At 34.6% G+C, this 20304-nt stretch overlaps 1 protein-coding gene across 6 annotated transcripts in view; it reads left to right on the forward strand.

The window, feature by feature from the left end:
• The window catches only part of NAALAD2 (N-acetylated alpha-linked acidic dipeptidase 2), a 57405-nt gene that overhangs the window by 19545 nt on the left and 17556 nt on the right, over nt 1-20304 (forward strand). For 2 of the 6 annotated variants that reach the window (XM_031016357.2, XM_055356256.2), the window contains exons 7-13: nt 4873-4966; nt 5963-6061; nt 9662-9747; nt 10027-10146; nt 10252-10334; nt 15658-15721; nt 16792-16859. In XM_031016357.2, coding sequence (XP_030872217.1) covers nt 4873-4966; nt 5963-6061; nt 9662-9747; nt 10027-10146; nt 10252-10334; nt 15658-15721; nt 16792-16859 — 614 coding nt within the window. The remainder of the gene's footprint in view (nt 1-4872; nt 4967-5962; nt 6062-9661; nt 9748-10026; nt 10147-10251; nt 10335-15657; nt 15722-16791; nt 16860-20304) is intronic. The other 4 variants (XM_055356257.2, XM_063693455.1, XM_055356254.2 and 1 more) reach the window with 3 other exon arrangements.

The raw sequence follows: 20304 nt of genomic DNA on the forward strand, positions 1-20304 counted from the left end.
TCTCTTTCTTTCTTTCTCTCTTTCTTCTGTTTGCATTATTGTACTGGCTAGACCCTCCAGGACATTTTTTTCCTTCTTTTTTTTATATACATTTTATGGAGGTACTCCAGTACAATATTGAATAGAAGTTGTTACAACAGACATACTTGCTTTTTATTTCTGTTCCAACAGGGAAAGTATCCAGTCTTTCTCTTTTAAATATTATGTTAGCTCTAGGTTTTTTATACAATCCTGTTGTCACAATGAGGAAGTTTATTTCTATCCTAATATACTGGGCGTTTTCATTAGAAATATATGTTGGATGTTGCCAAATGTTTTTTCTGTGCACAGAGATGATCATATGTCATCATTTACTTTTGTTAAATTATATGATGTTTTTAATGTTAATCCAACCCTGTTATCCTAAAATAAATCCCATTTGGTGACAATGTATTATCCTTTTATATACTGTTGAATTTTTGATATATTTTTCTTAAGAATGTTTCTCTCTATGGTCATAAGGGATGTTAACCTGTAGATTTAGTTTCTTGTAATATCTTTGTGTCATTTGGTATCAAAGAAATGTTGGCCTCTTAGCATGACTTGGGAACCATTTCATCTTCACTTTTTTGCAAGAGTTTATAAAGAATGGGTTCAATGTTGTCTATAAATATTTGGTAGAATTCTCCAGGGATCTATCTGGGCCTGAAGTGTTTTATGTAGAACTGTTTTTCACTACGAATTGAATTTCATATATATATATATATGTAATATGTAATATTACATAGTATATATGTATACATAATATGTATATATTATATATGTATATATTGTATACGTATACATAATATGTATATATTGTGTATGTATGCATAATATGTATATATTGTGTACGTATACATAATATGTATATACTGTGTACGTATACATAATCTGTATATATGTGTGTATACATTATATATATGTGTCTGTATACATATAATGTATATATATTATATATACATATATATTATATATAATGTATATATATTTTATATACTTATATATGTATATATATTATATATACATATATATTATATATACATATACGTATATATATACATATATACATATATACATGTATATATAATGTATTGTAATTCTATAATGTATTGTAATGTATTGTAATTGATGATAATGTACATTATACGTTGTAATATATACATATATGTATATATAATGTATATATATTATATATACATATATGTATATATGTATATATAATATATAATATATAATGTATATGTAATATATAATATTACATATATATTACATATGTGATATGTAACACGTTATATTACATATATATTACATATGTGATATGTAACACGTTATATTACATATATATTACATATGTGATATGTAACACGTTATATTACATATATATTACATATGTGATATGTAACACGTTATATTACATATATATTACATATGTGATATGTAACACGTTATATTACATATATATTACATATGTGATATGTAACACGTTATATTACATATATATTACATATGTGATATGTAACACGTTATATTACATATATATTACATATGTGATATGTAACACGTTATATTACATATATATTACATATGTGATATGTAACACGTTATATTACATATATATTACATATGTGATATGTAACACGTTATATTACATATATTACATATGTGATATGTAACACGTTATATTACATATATTACATATGTGATATGTAACACGTTATATTACATATATTACATATGTGATATGTAACACGTTATATTACATATATATTACATATGTGATATGTAACACGTTATATTACATATATATTACATATGTGATATGTAACACGTAATATTACATATATATTACATATGTAATATGTAACACGTAATATTACATATATATTTCATATGTAATATGTAACACGTAATATTACATATATATTTCATATGTAATATGTAACACGTAATATTACATATATATTACATATGTAATACGTAATATTACATATATATTACATATGTAATATGTAATACGTAATATTACATATATATTACATATGTAATATGTAATACGTAATATTACACATATGTTACATATGTAATACGTAATATTACACATATGCTACATATGTAATATGTAATATTACACATATGCTACATATGTAATATGTAATATTACACATATGCTACATATGTAATATGTAATATTACACATATGCTACATATGTAATATGTAATATTACACATATGTTACATATGTAATATGTAATATTACACATATGTTACATATGTAATATGTAATATTACACATATGTTACATATGTAATATGTAATATTACACATATGTTACATATGTAATATGTAATATTACACATATGTTACATATGTAATATGTAATATTACACATATGTTACATATGTAATATGTAATATTACACATATGTTACATATGTAATATGTAATATTACACATATGTTACATATGTAATATGTAATATTACATATTATACATGTATATATCGTATATAATATATACATGTATAATATGTAGTATTATATATTATATATAATATGTAGTATTATATATTATATATAATATGTAATATTATATATTATATATAATATGTAATATTTATGTAATATATATGTAATATATATATGATCTATTTATTCTCAGGTGAGGCTTGGTAGTTTGCATTTTTTCAAAGATTTTTGTCCGTTTCATCTAACTTGCTGAATTTATGAGCATAGAGTGGTTTATAATATTTTCGTACTATTCTTCCGTCTGCAGGTACTAGAGTGATATTCTCTCCTTTATTCCTGATGTTAGCAATTTAGTAATTTCTCCTTTAGTCCTGATCTGTCTTGTTGGAAGTTTATTAGTTTTATTGATCTCAGATAACTAGCTTTGGGTTTCATTGATTATCTTTACTATTATTTTTGTTTCCTATTTCTTTTTTTAAATTTAAATAGAGACAGCTCTTGCTATGCTACCCAGGCCAGTCTCAAACTCCTTGACTCAAGCAATCTTCCTGCCTTGGCCTCCCAAAGTGCTGGGATTACACACAGGAGCCATCAGGAACCCAGCCAGTTTCTATTTCTTAGATGTCTGCTGTGATATTTATCATGCACTTTCTCCTGCTTATTTTGGCCTTTATTTGTTCTTTTTCTAGTTTCTGAAAGTGGAATCTGATGTCATTTGTCAGAAACTTAACTTTTTTTCTACGATGGATTATTTAGTGCTATACCTCTCCCTATAAGCACTACTTTAGCTGCATCCTACAGTTTTTAATATATTGTGGTTTTATTTTATTTTAGAGACAAGATTCCACTCTGTCACCCTGTCTGTCACCCAGGCTGGAGTGCAGTGGTCCAACCATAGCTCACTGTAACCGCAAACTCCCAGGCTCAAGTGATTCTCCTGCCCCAGCCTCCCAAGTAACTGGAACTATAGGCATATGCCACCATGCCCAGCTAATTTTTTAATGTTTACTTTTAGAGATGGGTCTTGTTGTGTTGCCTAGGCTGAGTGTTTTTATTTTTATTTGGTTCCAAATACTTTCTGATTTCCCTTTTCATTTCTACTTTGACCCATGGTTTATTTATAAATGTGTTATTTAATTTTAAAATATTTGAGGATGTTCTAGGTATCTTTCTAATATTGATTTCTAATTTAATTCCACTGAGGTCGGAGAACATACTGAGAATTTGCTGAGACGTGTCTTATGGCCCAGAATATGGTCTCTCTAATACATATTCTATATGGACTTGAAAAGAATGTATATTCTGTTTTTGGTTGGAGTATTCTATAAATGTCAATTAGCTCAAATTAGTTAATAGTGTTATGAGAGTCTTATATACTTACTGATTTACTATCTAATTATATTGTTAAAATTTTGTTTCAGCAGTCAATTACCTCATGAAGCTACTTACATAATAAAAATCTCATGATAGAACTATTATTTTACATATTTTGTTATTTTTAAAGTGTTTCATTTACATAAAATAAGGTAAATAAAAAATAAGGTGTTTCAGGCATGAAGGTAAATTTGGTCCCTTTAACTCTATCTTGGCTGAAAGTCACAGTTCCAATGAGGTTTTAAGGCTGGCAATACTTTTCAATCTTCCTTGAATGATAATATATCACTATTTGAATAAGATGTTTCTCATTTATTCACAAGATTGCATATGTTCTCTTGGTTTTTTTCCGATTATTTATAGTTTCAGAATCTGGGACACATTTTCTAAACATCTGGTTAATAACATTTCTCTAAGAAAGATTCAAGAGATCCTTGAGGAAATAAAATATTTTTGTAAAGGTCAAGAAAATTATGTGAAATGTCAAAACAAATTTGGAAAACTGCCATCTCTATAATTAACATTACCTTAAAATATACATGATTTATTAAATAAAGATGTATTAGGTAAAACAATTGTCTGACTTTTGGGGAACTTTTTTTTTTTTCAGACAGAGTCTTGCTCTGTCGCCAGGCTAGAGTGCAGTGGCGTGATCTCGGGTCACTGCAACCTCTGCCTCCTGGGTTCAAGCGATTCTCCCACCTCAGCCTCCCAAGTAGCTGGGCCTAGAGGCATGCGCCACCACGTCCAGCTAATTTTTGTATTTTCAGTAGAGACGGGGTTTCGCCATGTTGGCCAGGATGGTCTCCATCTCTTGGCCTCATGATCCACCCACCTCGGCCTCCGAAAGTGCTGGGATGACAGGTGTGAGCCACCACGCCCGGCCAGGAACTTTTAATTTTGGCATAATTGCAAATGTATAGCAAATCTGCAACGGTTATGCAAAAAATCCCTGTATATCTCTTGCTCAGATTTTTAAATTTTTTTTCATTTTATGCATTTGATTTTTTTAGAATACACTTTCAGACTTGATGTTGAAGAAGGAGTGGGAATCCCCCGAATACCTGTACATCCCATTGGATATAATGATGCAGAAATATTATTACGGTATAGTTTTCTTGTTGGATATGAGATTAAGATATTTTGCACTAGGTGTCTATTTTCTCATTGAAAACCAATATGGCATTCTTATGTTAAACACAAAGTTTTATAACTAAATAACTCCTGAAATAGGAATAACAGAGTATACTATCTTTTTATTTCATAACAGTAGTCATTTTAGTGACTAAGAAATCAAAATAAAATATTGCTCTGTTTGCTACAAATGAAATTCTCAAATACAAAGCTATGTCCTAAGATAATTCTGATTTGAGATTTTTCAAGCAATTGAATTTTCACAGGTATTCATTAGATATTTATATTCAACGTCTAGTATAAGAATATGACAATGCCCCCCACTTACTAGAGGTATGACCTTGGATCAGTTGCTTAAACTTTCTCCAGCTCAGTTTCTTTATTTGTAAAATGAGGCTAGTAACTGTTTCTCCTTGATAGGGTTATTATGAGATCGTACGAGTAAAATACTTAGCACCGTATTTAGAATATAGTAAACAATTATTGTATTCTATAACTGATATTTCTTTACATATCCCCCAACTCCCATTTTTAAGTGCCTGTATGTGTATTACAACTTAATAATTGTTTGGGTGCCTACTGTGTAATGAGCAGCTTTTTTACAAATGCATTTCTTCTCCTTAATGCAGTCATTAATTTCCTATATTTAGGATATCTTGGATTCAGTGAGTCCCCACATAAATAATTAAGGTCAAAAATAAGGAGATAGCCTTCCCATTTGCCATCACTACTTTATTTTTTCTCTTTGCTCTCATCACTAACATATTACGTATTTTACTTACTGATTTCAGTATGGCTCTCTCGCTAGAAAATGAGCTCCACAAAGGGCGGGCTTTTTGACAGTACCTGGCACTTAGTAAATGACAAATATTGGTTATATATATGAATGAAATATTGTCATCAAACTTTAAAATTTCTCCTTAGAAATTGTGGTAGCCTTTTTCTGTCACTTTCATTTTATTTTGTCAGCTACTTGGGAGGAATTGCTCCACCAGATAACAGTTGGAAGGGAGCCCTTAATGTGAGTTATAGTATCGGACCTGGCTTTACAGGGAGTGATTCTTTCAGGTAATTTTGCATTACTTTAATAGTCTGAAAAAGTTTTATATTTTTAATGGAAACATGTCAAGATAATTGTTCTGCCAGGGGTATTTTGCTTATCTCTTTTTCTCTTTCTAAACAACCATTTTACATTACTTAAGAAGTACTTACACATGAAACATTGAGTTATTTCGCTAGCAGCATCACAATATTAGTTTCATAGAATCTCAAAAATTAATATATTTGAATATAGGTTTAACATTTCAAAGATTTTTCAAAATTCTCTCTTCAACTATTTTTTAAAATAGTTTTTCAAATAACTTTCAAAATGATATACATGTGAAAAACTAGGTGAAGGTGCTGGGCACGGTGGCTCACACCTGGAATCCCAGCATTTGGGAGGCTAAGGTGGGCGGATCACCTGAGGTTGAGAGTTCAAGACCAGCCTGGCCAACATGGAGAAACCCCGTTTCTACTAAAAATACGAAAATTAGCCAGGTGTGGTGGTGGTGCATGCCTGTAATCCCAGCTACTTGGGAGGCTGAGGCAGGAGAATCACTTGAACCCAGGAAGCGGAGGTTGCAGTGAGCTGAGATCGCGCCATTGCACTTGAGCCTGAGCAACAAGACTGAAACTCCATCTAAAAAAAAAAAAAAAAACTAGGTGAAGTTAAGGGAGAAGTAAAGATGAAGACAGAAGGGGGCCAACATTTATAGATCACTTACTGTGTGGGTTAAATGAGTTTAAATGGATAAATCACATAGCTACTATAAGACTATAAGGCTCAATAGAATTAATATTACAATTATTATTGTTATTAATACATGATAACACTCTTCTAGAAGAGATGTGATCACAAATTGTGTGTTTATTGAGCTTAGTCTTACAGAAAGAGTAAAAGTTTACCACTGGGTCAAGGGAGGCAAGAAATGCCAACTAGAGAAATCAGCTTGTACAGAATAGTTGAACAGCGTGGCATGATCAGAACTTCAAGAAGTTCGATTTGCCTGAAATGTGATGGGAGAGAGAAATGTAACACTGATAAATCAGAGTGCATATAGCTGTTTTTATTAAACCAAAATTATTAAATCAGTCTTCTTTGCTAACAATTACCCTTAACTATGTGAATTTGGATTCTCAGAATATTTTTTAGTTTCTGTAGGATTTCTTGTATTCCAGAAATTTTAAAGTATTAGAAGTCCAATTTCCTTGTTTTATAATAAGTTTATAAATGTTTGATTTATATGTTTATCTCTATCATTAAATCAGAACAGTGCTCTTTTAATTTAAGAGACTTTATTATCTAATTTGTGTATACCCTCCAGAGAAAGGAAAATGTAACTTACTCAAAGAAACGTAAAGCCCTTTCTGATTTACAAACAGAAACATACAGAGAAAACATATAACTTCAGTTCTACAATTTTAGTCACAAAGAGTAAACTCAAAAACATAAACATTCCTAGGTCTAGATATAAAATAGCCATGCTCCTTCACTGTGAGCATAGAATTCTCTATTGGTTAGAACTCAAAGTGGACAAATAAACAACAACAAAACTAAAAACTAGATTTCTCTCGTGTCTCACCTCACAGAGATCTTGAAAATCCATTAATCCATTTACAGATATTATCAAATGACAAGACATAAAGGCCAACTCCAAATCATTGCTGCCACCAGTGAGGACTAACTTAATTTGCCCTAAGCAAAGCAGGAACATAAAACACAACATCAGTAGAGAAAAAATAAAGCTAGAGATACAGAGTATCAGCAAAGTTAAATTTCTACTGTTGTTTAGAATTTACATGTGAGAGCCAAAAGAAGATATGAAGAATTGGTTTAAGCTGCCCATACCTGGTTCTGCAAAATGAATCCATTGTACCTCAGAGTGGAACCTCCAAAAATCTTCCACAGTGAGGAAAGGAACACAAACCTTCACGAGACAGATTGTGCATTTTAGTGGATTTGAATTATTTGCATTACTGTCGTGTTTCTATAAGTTACCTTCTCTTTACAGAGCTGTAAAACAGTCTAGTTAAGGACACTGACAGGTAAAGTTGACCATAATGGATGAACCAAAGTTTTTCCCAATTTTTCCTTACAGGATTATATTCATTTATTTCATGAATATTTCTTGAGCATTTCCTATGCCCCGGGAACCATTCTGGGTTCTGGGGATTCAGCAGTGAATAAAGTAGGCAAAAATCTCCCCCTGTGGAGCCTGCATTCTAGAGTTCAGTTTATTTGAAATGTGATAAGTTTGAAGTAATAATAGGACAAATAAATATTCTTCTGGAGCTCAAAAATACTAAAAACGAGAAAGACGTAGGTTTAAAGACGTAGATGTGCTTCTTTGAGAATCTTAGCAGATAGCCTATGTTTTTGTTTAGACTAATATCAATTTTTTTCATTCCTCATATGTTGCATTTTTCTTTACTTAATTTTCTTCTTTTAATGACACAATACCGATGAATTTGGGTTTCTTACTAATCATATATCTAAGGCTCATATTTTTAGAAACACATGCTAAACAATATTTCTGCTTTTCTGCTATTAATTTTCATCTGTCAGTAGCAAAAAGAAATCATTTACTTAATGCCTTAAAATGAAAAAAAAAAACCATCGATTAGTTTTCCTCTGAGGTACTTTTAGTTGAATATTGCAAATGGATTAAATATCAGAAGCACAGTATACTTTTGGTGGGGGTGAGGGAAGCCAGAATTTGTTCTTAACAATATACAAGTTTCGGGGGCTTATTCATTCTTCCATTAAAAAACGATCACAAACTAGAAACAACGGAGGTCTCCCTACCTTTAGAATAAATGATGATTCATTTTGTTCCCTTGGGGAAAAGTAGCATTTTCCCATGTCATCTTGGATTCATCAAATGTGAGTGATACTTTCTTTTTTCTGTCTGGCTGAGCTTGATTGTATTTTCCTTTGTTTTCTAATTCGGTTGATTGTAACTCATGAATGAATATTTAAAAGCCTGACCCAAATCAGAATCAATGATCATGGCCTAGAAACATTTCATTATGTAGTTGTGCATTGTAGCAGGAGCTTCCCAAATTCTCATTTAACAACAGAATTTTTTATGTTTTTATAGGTGGCACTCAACCAGCTCTTAAACTTACATATCATTTCCATAATCGTAAAGAAAATTTTTTAACCTCGGATTTAATATAAATATAAATAGATACATTTAAATAATATGCCTATACTTTTTTCTTTATTACATAATGGGCTGTCTTCTTCGTTTTCATAATTAACTGGGGTATATTTTTACATTTTAGAATAAATATGACATTTTGAATAATAGAATATTTTGAATTTTAAATAAATAACAATTTAGCTATGAGAAAATAATATGAAATAGACAGCTTTTAAAATTTGACTTCAAGGTGCATGCTTAGGTGCTTAGAAGTAAATTGGCATAATGTCTGTACCTTACTTGCGAATGCTTCAACAGTGTTAACAATTATTGAATTTAGGTGGTAGAGATATGAGAATCCATTATGCTATTGCACAGCTTTTCATAATAAAACACTATTATGAAGATAGTTTTTTATAATAAAACACTGTAAAAAACATAATTTGCTGTACTAAGTAATTTATTCCTTTTAAAATTTTAGGAAGGTTAGAATGCATGTTTATAACATCAATAAAATTACAAGGATTTACAATGTAGTTGGAACTATCAGAGGATCTGTGGAACCTGGTGAGTCACATAATTTTTTAAAACATTTTGTTTTTACAAAAATTAAAGGGTAAGTAAAGATAAATTGTAGTCAACAATTGAAGTGGGGTTTTTTGGCTGATTTGAAACTACTAAATTTTGAGGAAAACTGTACAAATCCAAAAGAAGATTTTACTTTATAGTGTTTCTTGTCTTCTATAGAGGAAACTCAAGAAAGAGGATGTTTATTTTAAAAACATAAATTACAAATATTTATAATGTATTCAAAGTTGTAGGTTTTTTGAACGTATTATTTTCCAGACAGGTATGTTATTCTGGGAGGTCACCGGGACTCCTGGGTATTTGGAGCTATTGACCCAACCAGTGGGGTTGCTGTTTTGCAAGAAATTGCCCGGAGTTTTGGAAAACTGATGAGTAAAGGTAAACAACCTTTCTTTCCTAGGTGATGACAAAAAGTGACTTACTGAATTTTCTTTTATTTTTTAGGCAGTTGTACCTAACCACATGTGTTAACAATTCTTACAGGCTGGAGACCTAGAAGAACTATCATTTTTGCCAGCTGGGATGCAGAAGAATTTGGACTTCTGGGTTCCACAGAATGGGCTGAGGTAAATAAGACAAAGAAGGTTCTTATTATTTTTTTGGTCAACAGGGAACAAATATGTATGTACCTCAGGATGATCAAAAATATATTCCATTACCTAGTATGGTTTTGTTTTGGAGAATGACTCAAGACAATTTAAGAAATAGTTTATTTTTACTTTCACATCAGTTTGGCAATAACCTTTTAGTACTAGACTGCAGACAGAGTTATTGCCTCTTGTCAAAATATTTTCATTGCCATTTGCATTTGTTTTATAAAAAATAAGAAAAATCAATAAGCTCAGAAAATAATCAAAATTAATGAGATATTTTAGATGATAATTTACTTATCTAAAAACTGATACAGATGCTTAGAGCTAATTTTCAAGTTTTTGAAGTTTCTTAAGAGTTCTTCCATCTGAGAAAATATAAGGTGTTCTATTAAGATGGCCATATATTGACTATATTTTCACATTGACAGATTCCATTTAAAATGGCAACCATAAGTATACTTTAGCATTTACAACAGATATGTGCTTCATTGTTAAGTATAAAGTGATAATTCTGTGAATTGAATTACTTTAATAAATTGACCTGCTTTACAATTTCATAGGTGGGGTTTTTTTTCTTCACATATGATTGTCATTTGTCACTGACTCTTAATTATTTATATTTAAGTGTCTCTCCTAGGGCCCTTTTCTTCCAACTTCTTCCTTTAGTCTCTCTGTCAAGTAATCTCTAAGTTCTTAAATGTAGAAGGTAAGCACATTCATTTTTTTAAGTTCAGGGTACAAGTGCAGGTATGTTACATAGGTAAACTGTGTCATGGGGATTTGCCACGCTGTTCAACTACTCTGTACAAGCTGATTTCTCTAGTTGGCATTTCCTGCCTGCCTTGACGCAGTGGTAAACTTTTACTCTTTCTGTAAGACTAAGCTCAATAAACACACAATTTGTGATCACATCTTTTCTAGAAGAGTGTTATCATGTATTAATAATAATAATTGTAATAATATTTCTATGGAGCTTTACAGTAGCTATGTGATTTACCCATTTTAACTAATTTAATCCACACAGTAAGTGATCAATAAATGTTGGCTCCCTTCTCTCTTCATCTTTATCCCTCCCTTAACTTCACCTAGTTTTTCACATGTATATCATTTTGAAAGTTGTTTGAAAAACTATTTTAAAAACTAGGTGAGGAGAGAATTTTGAAAAACCTGGTTTGAAATGTTAAACCTATAACTCAAATGTAGTAATTTTTGAGACTCTATGAAACTAATATTGTGGTATTACTAGTGAAAGATTATTTCATCACCCAGGTATTAAGCCCAGTACCCACTAGTTATTTTTCCTGAACCTTTCCCTTCTCCCACCTTCCACCCTTTGAAAGTCCCCAGTGTGTGTTGTTCCCCTCTATGTGTCCATGGGTTCTCATCATTTAGCTCCCACTTATAAGTGAGAACATGTGATATTTATTTTTCTGTTTCAACATTAGCTTGCCAAGGATAATGGTCTTCATCTCCATCCATGTCCCTGCAAACAACATAGTCTCATCCTTTTCTATGACTGTGTAGTATTCCAAGGTGTACATGTACCACATTTTCTTTATCAAGTCTGTCATTGATGGATATCTGGGTTGAATTCATGTCTTTGCTATTATGAATAATGCTGCAATGAACATATGTGTATATGTGTCTTTATAATAGAATGATATATTTCTTTGGTTATATACCCAGTAATGGGATTGCTGGGTCCAGTAGTATTTCCAGGTAGGTGCACTACATAAGTACTTACCTTCCCTCCTCCATCTGCTATTTATCATTTATAAGTCCAGATTTTATAGAGCTCTTTTAAAATATGGCAAACCTGTCTTGCCATTGTGTTTAGTTTTGAAAATGCTTTCCTCCTAACTCATTTTCTCTTACATTAGTTTAAAATACTATAATAGGAATAATATGAATTAAACAAATACAGAGGGGGTAAAAATCCCACTCACAATTACCTGTCTGGTATCACTTACCCTTTGTTGATTACATTTACACTGCAAATTGTGATTTTCACATTGGTATTATTAATATGCATTTTGAAACTATAACATTAATTTGATGAATCAAATTTTATTAGTTCAGGTCATTATCTTTTTTCCCCCTGCCACTGTGGTGGGTGAGGTCATTTGCTTTTAGAAACATGCGATTTAGAAACATGTGATTTCTTGTGATACATATATAAACACATATAAACACATGCATCTGTTTTTTAAATTTCAGCAGCTGAACATAAAGAAATCTAATATATAAAATAATAAAAACGCTTTGCATTAATTTATAAACATGTGCATTAAAAGGCAATTTCAATACACTTTCCAGTTTTGTGCCAGGTTCTTGATTATATTCAGTAGCGTGTTTACCTTCTTTAAATACACATAAGGAATCTTCTTTATTTTCACTATAAATCTGTTATAATGGAAACTCTGATTTTATATTTCTCTGTAATGGAGTCAACTATCACCTGGCCTATGCAGGCAAGTGCAAAGAGGTGACAGTTTTTATTTGTGCCATAACCACACACAGCTTTAGATGTTTTTACTATAACATATTTTAGAAAGCTAACAAGCTAGAGAGAGCGGTGAAGGGCTCTCTCAGCATGTTCCTCTCTGTGTGTGTGTTCGTCTTGCTTTACTTTTTCTTTAATCTGTGTCTGTGTGTGTGTGTTTGTCTGTGTATGTGTGTGAGAGAGAGCGAAAGAGAGTCTTATTTTTGTCTTAATGTGTGCCTCCTCTAATTTTTTGTCTTCCTTTTTTATTCTTTCACTTCATATACATAGTAAATATAAACAAATGGAAATTTTATATTTCTCACTTTTGAAATGATAAATTTACTTGGGTATCCCCTCCATAAATGGATCTCAAACTTCAATGTATGTAAGTGTCAATTGCCAGTTATATCTATTAGAAAATACAGATTGGCTGGGTGCGGTGGCTCACGCCTGTCATCCCAGCACTTTGGGAGGCCGAGGCGGGCGGATCACAAGGTCAGGAGATCGAGACCATTCTGGCTAACATGGTGAAACCCCACCTCTACTAAAAATACAAAAAATTAGCCGGGCACGGTGGCGGGTGCCTGTAGTCCCAGCTACTCGGGAGGCTGAGGCAGGAGAATGGCGTGAACCGGGGAGGCGGAGCTTGCAGTGAGCAGAGACAGCGCCACTGCACTCTGGCCTGGGCAAAAGAGCAAGATTCTGTTTCCAGAAAAAAAAAAGAAAATACAGATTTCCGCCCGGCACGGTGGCTCATGCCTGTAATCTCAGCACTTTGGGAGGCTGAAACAGGTGCATCACCTGAGGTCAGGAGTTCGAGAACAGCCTGGCCAACATGGTGAAACCCCGTGTCTATTAAAAATACAAAAATTAGCCAGGGGTCGTGGGGAGAGGTGACAGCATGCTGGCAGCCCTCGCTCGTTCTCGGCACCTCCTCAGCCTTGGCGCCCACTGTGGCCACGCTTAAGGAGCCCTTCAGCCCGCCGCTGCACTGTGGGAGCCCCTTTCTGGGCTGGCCAAGGCTGGAGCCGGCTCCCTCAGCTTGCTGGGAGGTGTGGAGGGAAGGAGTGGGAGGGAACCAGGGCTGCGCGGGCGGTTGCGGGCCAGAGCGAGTTCCGGGTGGGCGTGGGCTCGGCGGGCCCCGCCCTCGGAGGCGCCGGCCAGCCTGCAAGCCCGGGGCAGTAAGGGGCTTAGCGCCTGGGCCAGCAGCTGTTGTGCTCGATTTCTCGCTGGGCCTTAGCTGCCTCCCCGCGGGCAGGGCTTCCAACCTGCAGCCCACCATGCCTGAGCCTGCACCCCCGCCGCCGCCGCTGCTGCACAGCAGGAGCCTCCCGACGAGCACCGCTCCCTGCTCCACGGCGCCTAGTCCCATCAACTGACCAAGGGCTGAGCAGTACCGGCGCACGTCGTGGGACTGGCAGGCAGCTCCACCTGTGGCCCCAGTGTGGGATCCACTGAGTGAAGCCAGCTGGGCTCCTGAGTCTGGTGGGGACTTGGAGAATCTTTATGTCTAGCTAAGGGATTGTAAATACACCAATCAGCACTCTGTATCTAGCTCAAGGTTTGTAAACACACCAATCAGCACCCTGTGTCTAGCTCAGGGTTTGTGAATGCGCCAATCCACACTCTATATCTAGCTAATCTAGTGGGGACGTGGAGAACTTTTGTGTGTAGCTCAGGGATTGTAAACGCACCAATCAGCACCCTGTCAAAACGGAGCAATCGGCTCTCTGTAAAACAGACCAATCGGCTCTCTGTAAAATGGACCAATCAGCAGGATGTGGGTGGGGTCAGATAAGAGAATAAAAGCAGGCTGCCGGAGCAGCAGTGGCAACCCTCTGGGGTTTCTTTCCACGTTGTGGAAAATTTGTTCTTTTGCTCTTTGCAATGTTGCTGCTGCTGCTCACTCCTTGGGTCCACACTGCCTTTATGAGCTGTAACACTCACCTCGAAGGTCTGCAGCTTTACTGGTGAAGCCAGTGAGACCACGAACCCACCGGGAGGAAGGAACAACTCCAGATGCGCCGCCTTAAGAGTTGTAACACTCACGGTGAAGGTCTGCAGCTTCACTTCTGAGCCAGCGAAACCACAAACCCACCAGAAGGAAGAAACTCTGAACACATCCGAACATCAGAAGGAATAAACTCCGGACACACGCCGCCTTTAAGAACAGTGACACTCACCGCGAGGGTCCGCGGCTTCATTCTTGAAGTCAGTGAGACCAGGAACCCACCAATTCTGGACACAGTGGCACACACCTGTAATCCCGGGTACTCCGGAGGCTGAGGCAAGAGAATTGTTTGAACCTGGGAGGTAGTGGTTGCAGTGAGCTGAGATCGTGCCGCTGCACTCCAGCCTGGGCAACAGAGTGAGTCTCTGTCTCTAAAATAAAATAAAATAATAAAATACAGATTTCCACGCCTCACTTTTAGCCTCACTGTGAGTTCTGATTCAGTAGATCTAGGGCAGGGCCCTAGAATATGGGAGCCACATCCCTGCATAGTCTGTTGCAGGGAATCAAGGAACCACACTTTGAAAATATTTTTTTTTTTTAGGGCTCTCTGCTATTGCTATAAACAGTAGCTATTGCTTCATAGTATCCTTAATTCTTATATTAATTGCGTAATTGTTGTTGTTAACCAACTGGTTTTCTGCATTTTCTCAGAAATTAGGGTCACAGATGGACCTAGCTATTTAATTTGTGAAAGATACTTGTAAACCGCTTTTCCACGAAATTAATTTGCTTATTTTGTTTACATTTTCACAACTGTAAGTAATGTGAATTAAGTAACAACTTTGCTTCAACTACAGGAGAATGTCAAAATACTCCAGGAGAGAAGCATTGCTTATATCAACTCGGATTCATCTATAGAAGGTAAATTTTATTTCAATTTGAAGTGAAATTTTCAGAAAGGAAATTTTACTTTAAGTAACTTTTATTATTGAGTAGAATACCATCTATTAAGACTATAAATTCTAGCTTATTAAGCGCCTCAGATATCCCCTTCCTATGAGATGCTTCAGTAATACCTTTATTTTTCATTTTGCCACAGAGAAAATAATTAGGATTCATATGAATTGATATGATTCATAACTAAGCTATTGCTTTTAATTTCTTTGATATATTTACTATTTGCTTATATTACTACTTAAAACTCTAGTGTTAACCACATATTTTCTCGATAAAGATATTAATGGAATTTGGCTAAAACAGTTCAGAAGAAAGGTTTTGCAGACTATTCTGTGTAGAAATATTTCCTGTATTTGTTGTAACAAATTTGAAGTAAGTGTACTCACTTACTCCTTTTGAACTACAAACTCCTATTGAATCTAGCTCAGGATCACCTGAGCCCAGGAGTGTAAGCCATAGAGAGACCCTGACTCTCAAAATAAAAAAAAAAAGAAAAAACAAGAAAAAAAACTGATCTGGATTGTCTACGCCAACAGGACTTGATTTCTGATTAGCACTACTATGGAGACAGTATGATTCAGAAAATGAAGAGATTCGTGTCTCTAGGCTTTCATTGCATTGTGATTATTTCTAAATAAATGTTAGAACATAATAATTACTGACATGGCTTTGTCTAATATCTTGATATATACTATTGCATTGAATGAAACAAGTAAAAAATTATTGCTACAGACTTACCACTTCCTTTGCCAAAGTGCCCCTAAGAATTGCTGCCATGAGAATGACCCTTATAATCACTGTGACAGCTGCTGCCTTAGCAACCAAAGTCCACCAAGACCTTCTACTATTCAAAATATTTGGTGTAGGCTTTCTTGCTCCTGAAGAACTATTTCCACCCTGTTTTATTCTTTGGGAATAAAATCTTTGATTTGAAGATCATTATATCTTGTTTAAAATTAGAAAATAAAGTTAGAATTAAACGGAATTTCATTTAGAAGTATGAAATAATACTCTGTGTCTCATTTATTTTTCAGGCAATTATACTCTCAGAGTTGACTGTACTCCCCTTCTTTACCAATTAGTGTATAAACTGACAAAAGAGGTATATAAGGAAATGTGTCTTCGTATGTTTTCTTTTGAATGGATAAATGAATAACATGTGTTCCCCCCTAAATTAATGGTACTTATTTTTAAGCTGGTGAGAGAACATAATAGAATCATATAAACAAGTCAAAACAAAATCTTTAATATGCCATTTACCTATATGACATAACTAAGAAGATATTATCACCAGCTTCTTTGTTCTAGTAATAGTTCTTATTAATAATTGTGTAAATAGTTGTAACATGTATTTATCTGGCAGAGGTATTTGATATAGCAGAAAGAACACTGAGTTGGAATAGAAAGGCATACAGTTCAAAAACTGTCTTAACTACTCATTCATTCATTCAACAAATATTCACTGAGTGGTCACTATATGTCAGGTTCTACAAAATGAATTATAGCAGCAATAGTTATAAGGGGACAAGGTCACTGAATTCGAAGACTTTGTAATCTAGAGAGGACACAGATTGGTAAATGAGGAATTAGAATTCACTAGAATATTTGATACTATGTATGATGGAGAACAGTTATGGAATAGAGAATATTAAATCCTGGGGCGGCTGGGGGAAGTTGAGCATAAGAGGAGGTTTGCACAGTCACTGATGTTTGGACTGTCAAATGAAGGGATGTAGAAGTAAGGGAGAGGGCATTCTAAGCAGAGGACACAGTATCTAAAAAAGATGTGGAGGTTTAAAAGAACGTATTTCCTGATCTGAGGGTAGCTCAGCATGGCCAAGCCAAAGGCGTTGGTGGGAAAGATGGTAAGAAATGAGGCATAACCAATGGGCCAAGGAGTTCAGAAATCTGTTATGGAGAAATCATTAAAGAATTTCTAACAAGGTTGTTCATTGTTTTATGTCAGTGTAGTGAATACATTAAGTAGTTGCAAGTCTAAAGGCAAAATGGAAATAATTCTGCAGGCTTGCTAATCTCCCAGTAATTTATAAATATTAAATGAGTTATAGATATTTTAAGAACTCTAAAATCTAAAGGACTCTGAATCTCTAAAACTTATATAATCCACTCATTTAATATCTGTGAACATCATTTAAATAGTTCCTTGCCAAAGAATTTACCTGTGGAAATGTTTGCTTCAAGGTCAGCCTTAGATAACAATATGAAGTAGATATCACTTCTCTCTGGGTACTATTAATATTTCCTCCCTTAATCTTACCCCTCTCTTTTTACTGTTCATGTCTTTAAAAACTAGTTTTCCAAATGAAACTCCTCTCATTTTCCTCATCACAATGCTCTCACCATCTTGGGTAGCTGCTGTCTTTGATTCTTTCATTGGAATGTTCCATAAAAGCATCTTATCTAAAAGTAAGCTGAAAAGAAAATCTTTACTGAGAGAACCCTTTTTGGAACAGGAATTTATGACTTGTGCTGTCCTAGAGAGATGATCCCCGGCCTTGATGTCAGGAATGATAAGAATTTGGTGGTTGATAAGGGAGAAGTTGATGTCTGTGCCTCTTTGTACAAAGATAAATTCTTATCTGTGGGCATGCTAAGACCCAGTAGACAAAGGAGACTTGTTTTTACTCTTCTGTAAACTGATTATTACAATTTTATTAATCCCTAGTGTGTGTTAGCACAAATAGTCAAGCCATATTGGTGACTTGAGGATAGTGTAGGGGTGAGAGACAAGGCTGAGCTTGGCGAGAAGGGCAGCTGCCAGATGCAGCAAGAAATGGGGCAAAGTGTTGCTAAATAAGAGGAGGGCTATCAATTCTGACAATGCATATAGCTGAGGTAAGACTCATCTAGCCAAGTGTGGTGGCACATGCCTATAGTTCCAGCTGAGGCAGTAGGATCACCTGAGCCCAGGAGTTGTAAGCCATAGAAATCCTAACAAAAAAAAGAAAAAAGAAAGAAATAAAGCTGATCTGGATTTTCTAGGCCAACGGGACATGATTTCTGATTAGCACTACTATGGAGACAGTATGATTCAGAAAATGAAGAGGGTTTTACTGGGAGTTCAATCCAAGCAGGATGTAGGAACTGGAACAGAATCTCTCTCAACCATTGTAAATTGGCAGGAGCAGAGTAGAGAGTAGAACCCAGTCAGCTGGCTACAAATGAGCAGAACATCTCTGCAGCTGCCTCATGTTGGTGAGGAAGGGTGTAGAGTGCCAAGACTTTCTAAGCTGTGGACCCTCTATGCAGTCATAAAATATCATCTCATTCATACAAAGCTAAGGGCAAGTGACCACTTCCCAGCCCTACCATTACTCTGTGGATGGCAGTGGATTCACCACTGTTACCTTCTACTTGAAGGCTGATGAGGGCTTGTGTTATCAGTAAACACAACACATTTGTGCCTCTAAATAAGTGGGGTGAGATTGAAACAGGGAAATTGTTCAAAAACATGTGCCAATACCCAACATCTTTATTAGATGCTCTTAAATTTAATTGCCATTTTCTCAGAAAGCCCTTACCTGGAGACATATCTATCTTTCATCCCCACATCTCTTTATAGAACTTTGATATTTTCTTTTAAACTGCTTATTATAATTTTGTATTACAAAATGTGTTTGGTATGTGTATCCCCAATTAGATTTCATTGTGAGGTCCAAGAGGGTAGAGACTATGTCTCTGTTTCTGCATCTCTTTTCTGAGTTCAGTGCTTAGTAAATATCTATAGAAAAATTAAGAATAGTGGCACAGAAGTTAGAATAACCAACTCTGTCTAAAGGCCAGAGAAAATACCAGATGTTTATATTCAGAAAGGTACCATTATCCCCAATTTTACAGGTGAGAAGACTAAGGTTCAAAGAGGGGAACAAATACACCAAGTTATAATGCTTTCACAGTTACTTAAGTAGGGTCTGCCTTGGGTCTTTTTTGAGCAAATCAGGGTTATAAACAAACAAGAAAACAAAATATAGTCAATATGTGTAGTAGTCTAGATTTAAAATAGACCAATTTGACTCCACAGTCCACAATGTTTTCACATGGCTCTGCTCTTCTTAGAGTGTCAAAAGACAAGGCAAGTATAAGTTTGTAAATGTACTTTTAATGAAAGGAGTAAAAATGTATACACACACACACACACACACACACACACACACACACACACACACACACGAGCTCTTAAAAATTCCCAAGTAGAAATCTGAGGTTTTGTAGAGGTTTTTTAAAAATCCATAAAATTTTAACTTTGTTTAAACATAATAAGACTGTCTAAAAGAATAGTCCCAGCACTAACCCCGGCCTGCCCTGCAAAACCAAGACTTATAGGTTAAGAAGCTGAGCTTGAAATTATGTCACCTCTATTGTTCTGAGACCTGTTTATAGGTCTTATTAGGCAAAAATAATTTACAAAAGCAAATGTTATATCTGAAGTTTTCTCCAGTGTCTTCCCACTAAAAGAAATCTAAGCTGCCAAACATTAATTAAAATGGCATTTGTAAAGATTTTAAGTTCTATTTAAAAGTTTACCA

This window comes from Gorilla gorilla, chromosome 9, assembly GCF_029281585.2.
Source record: "Gorilla gorilla gorilla isolate KB3781 chromosome 9, NHGRI_mGorGor1-v2.1_pri, whole genome shotgun sequence".
NCBI lineage: Eukaryota > Metazoa > Chordata > Mammalia > Primates > Hominidae > Gorilla > Gorilla gorilla.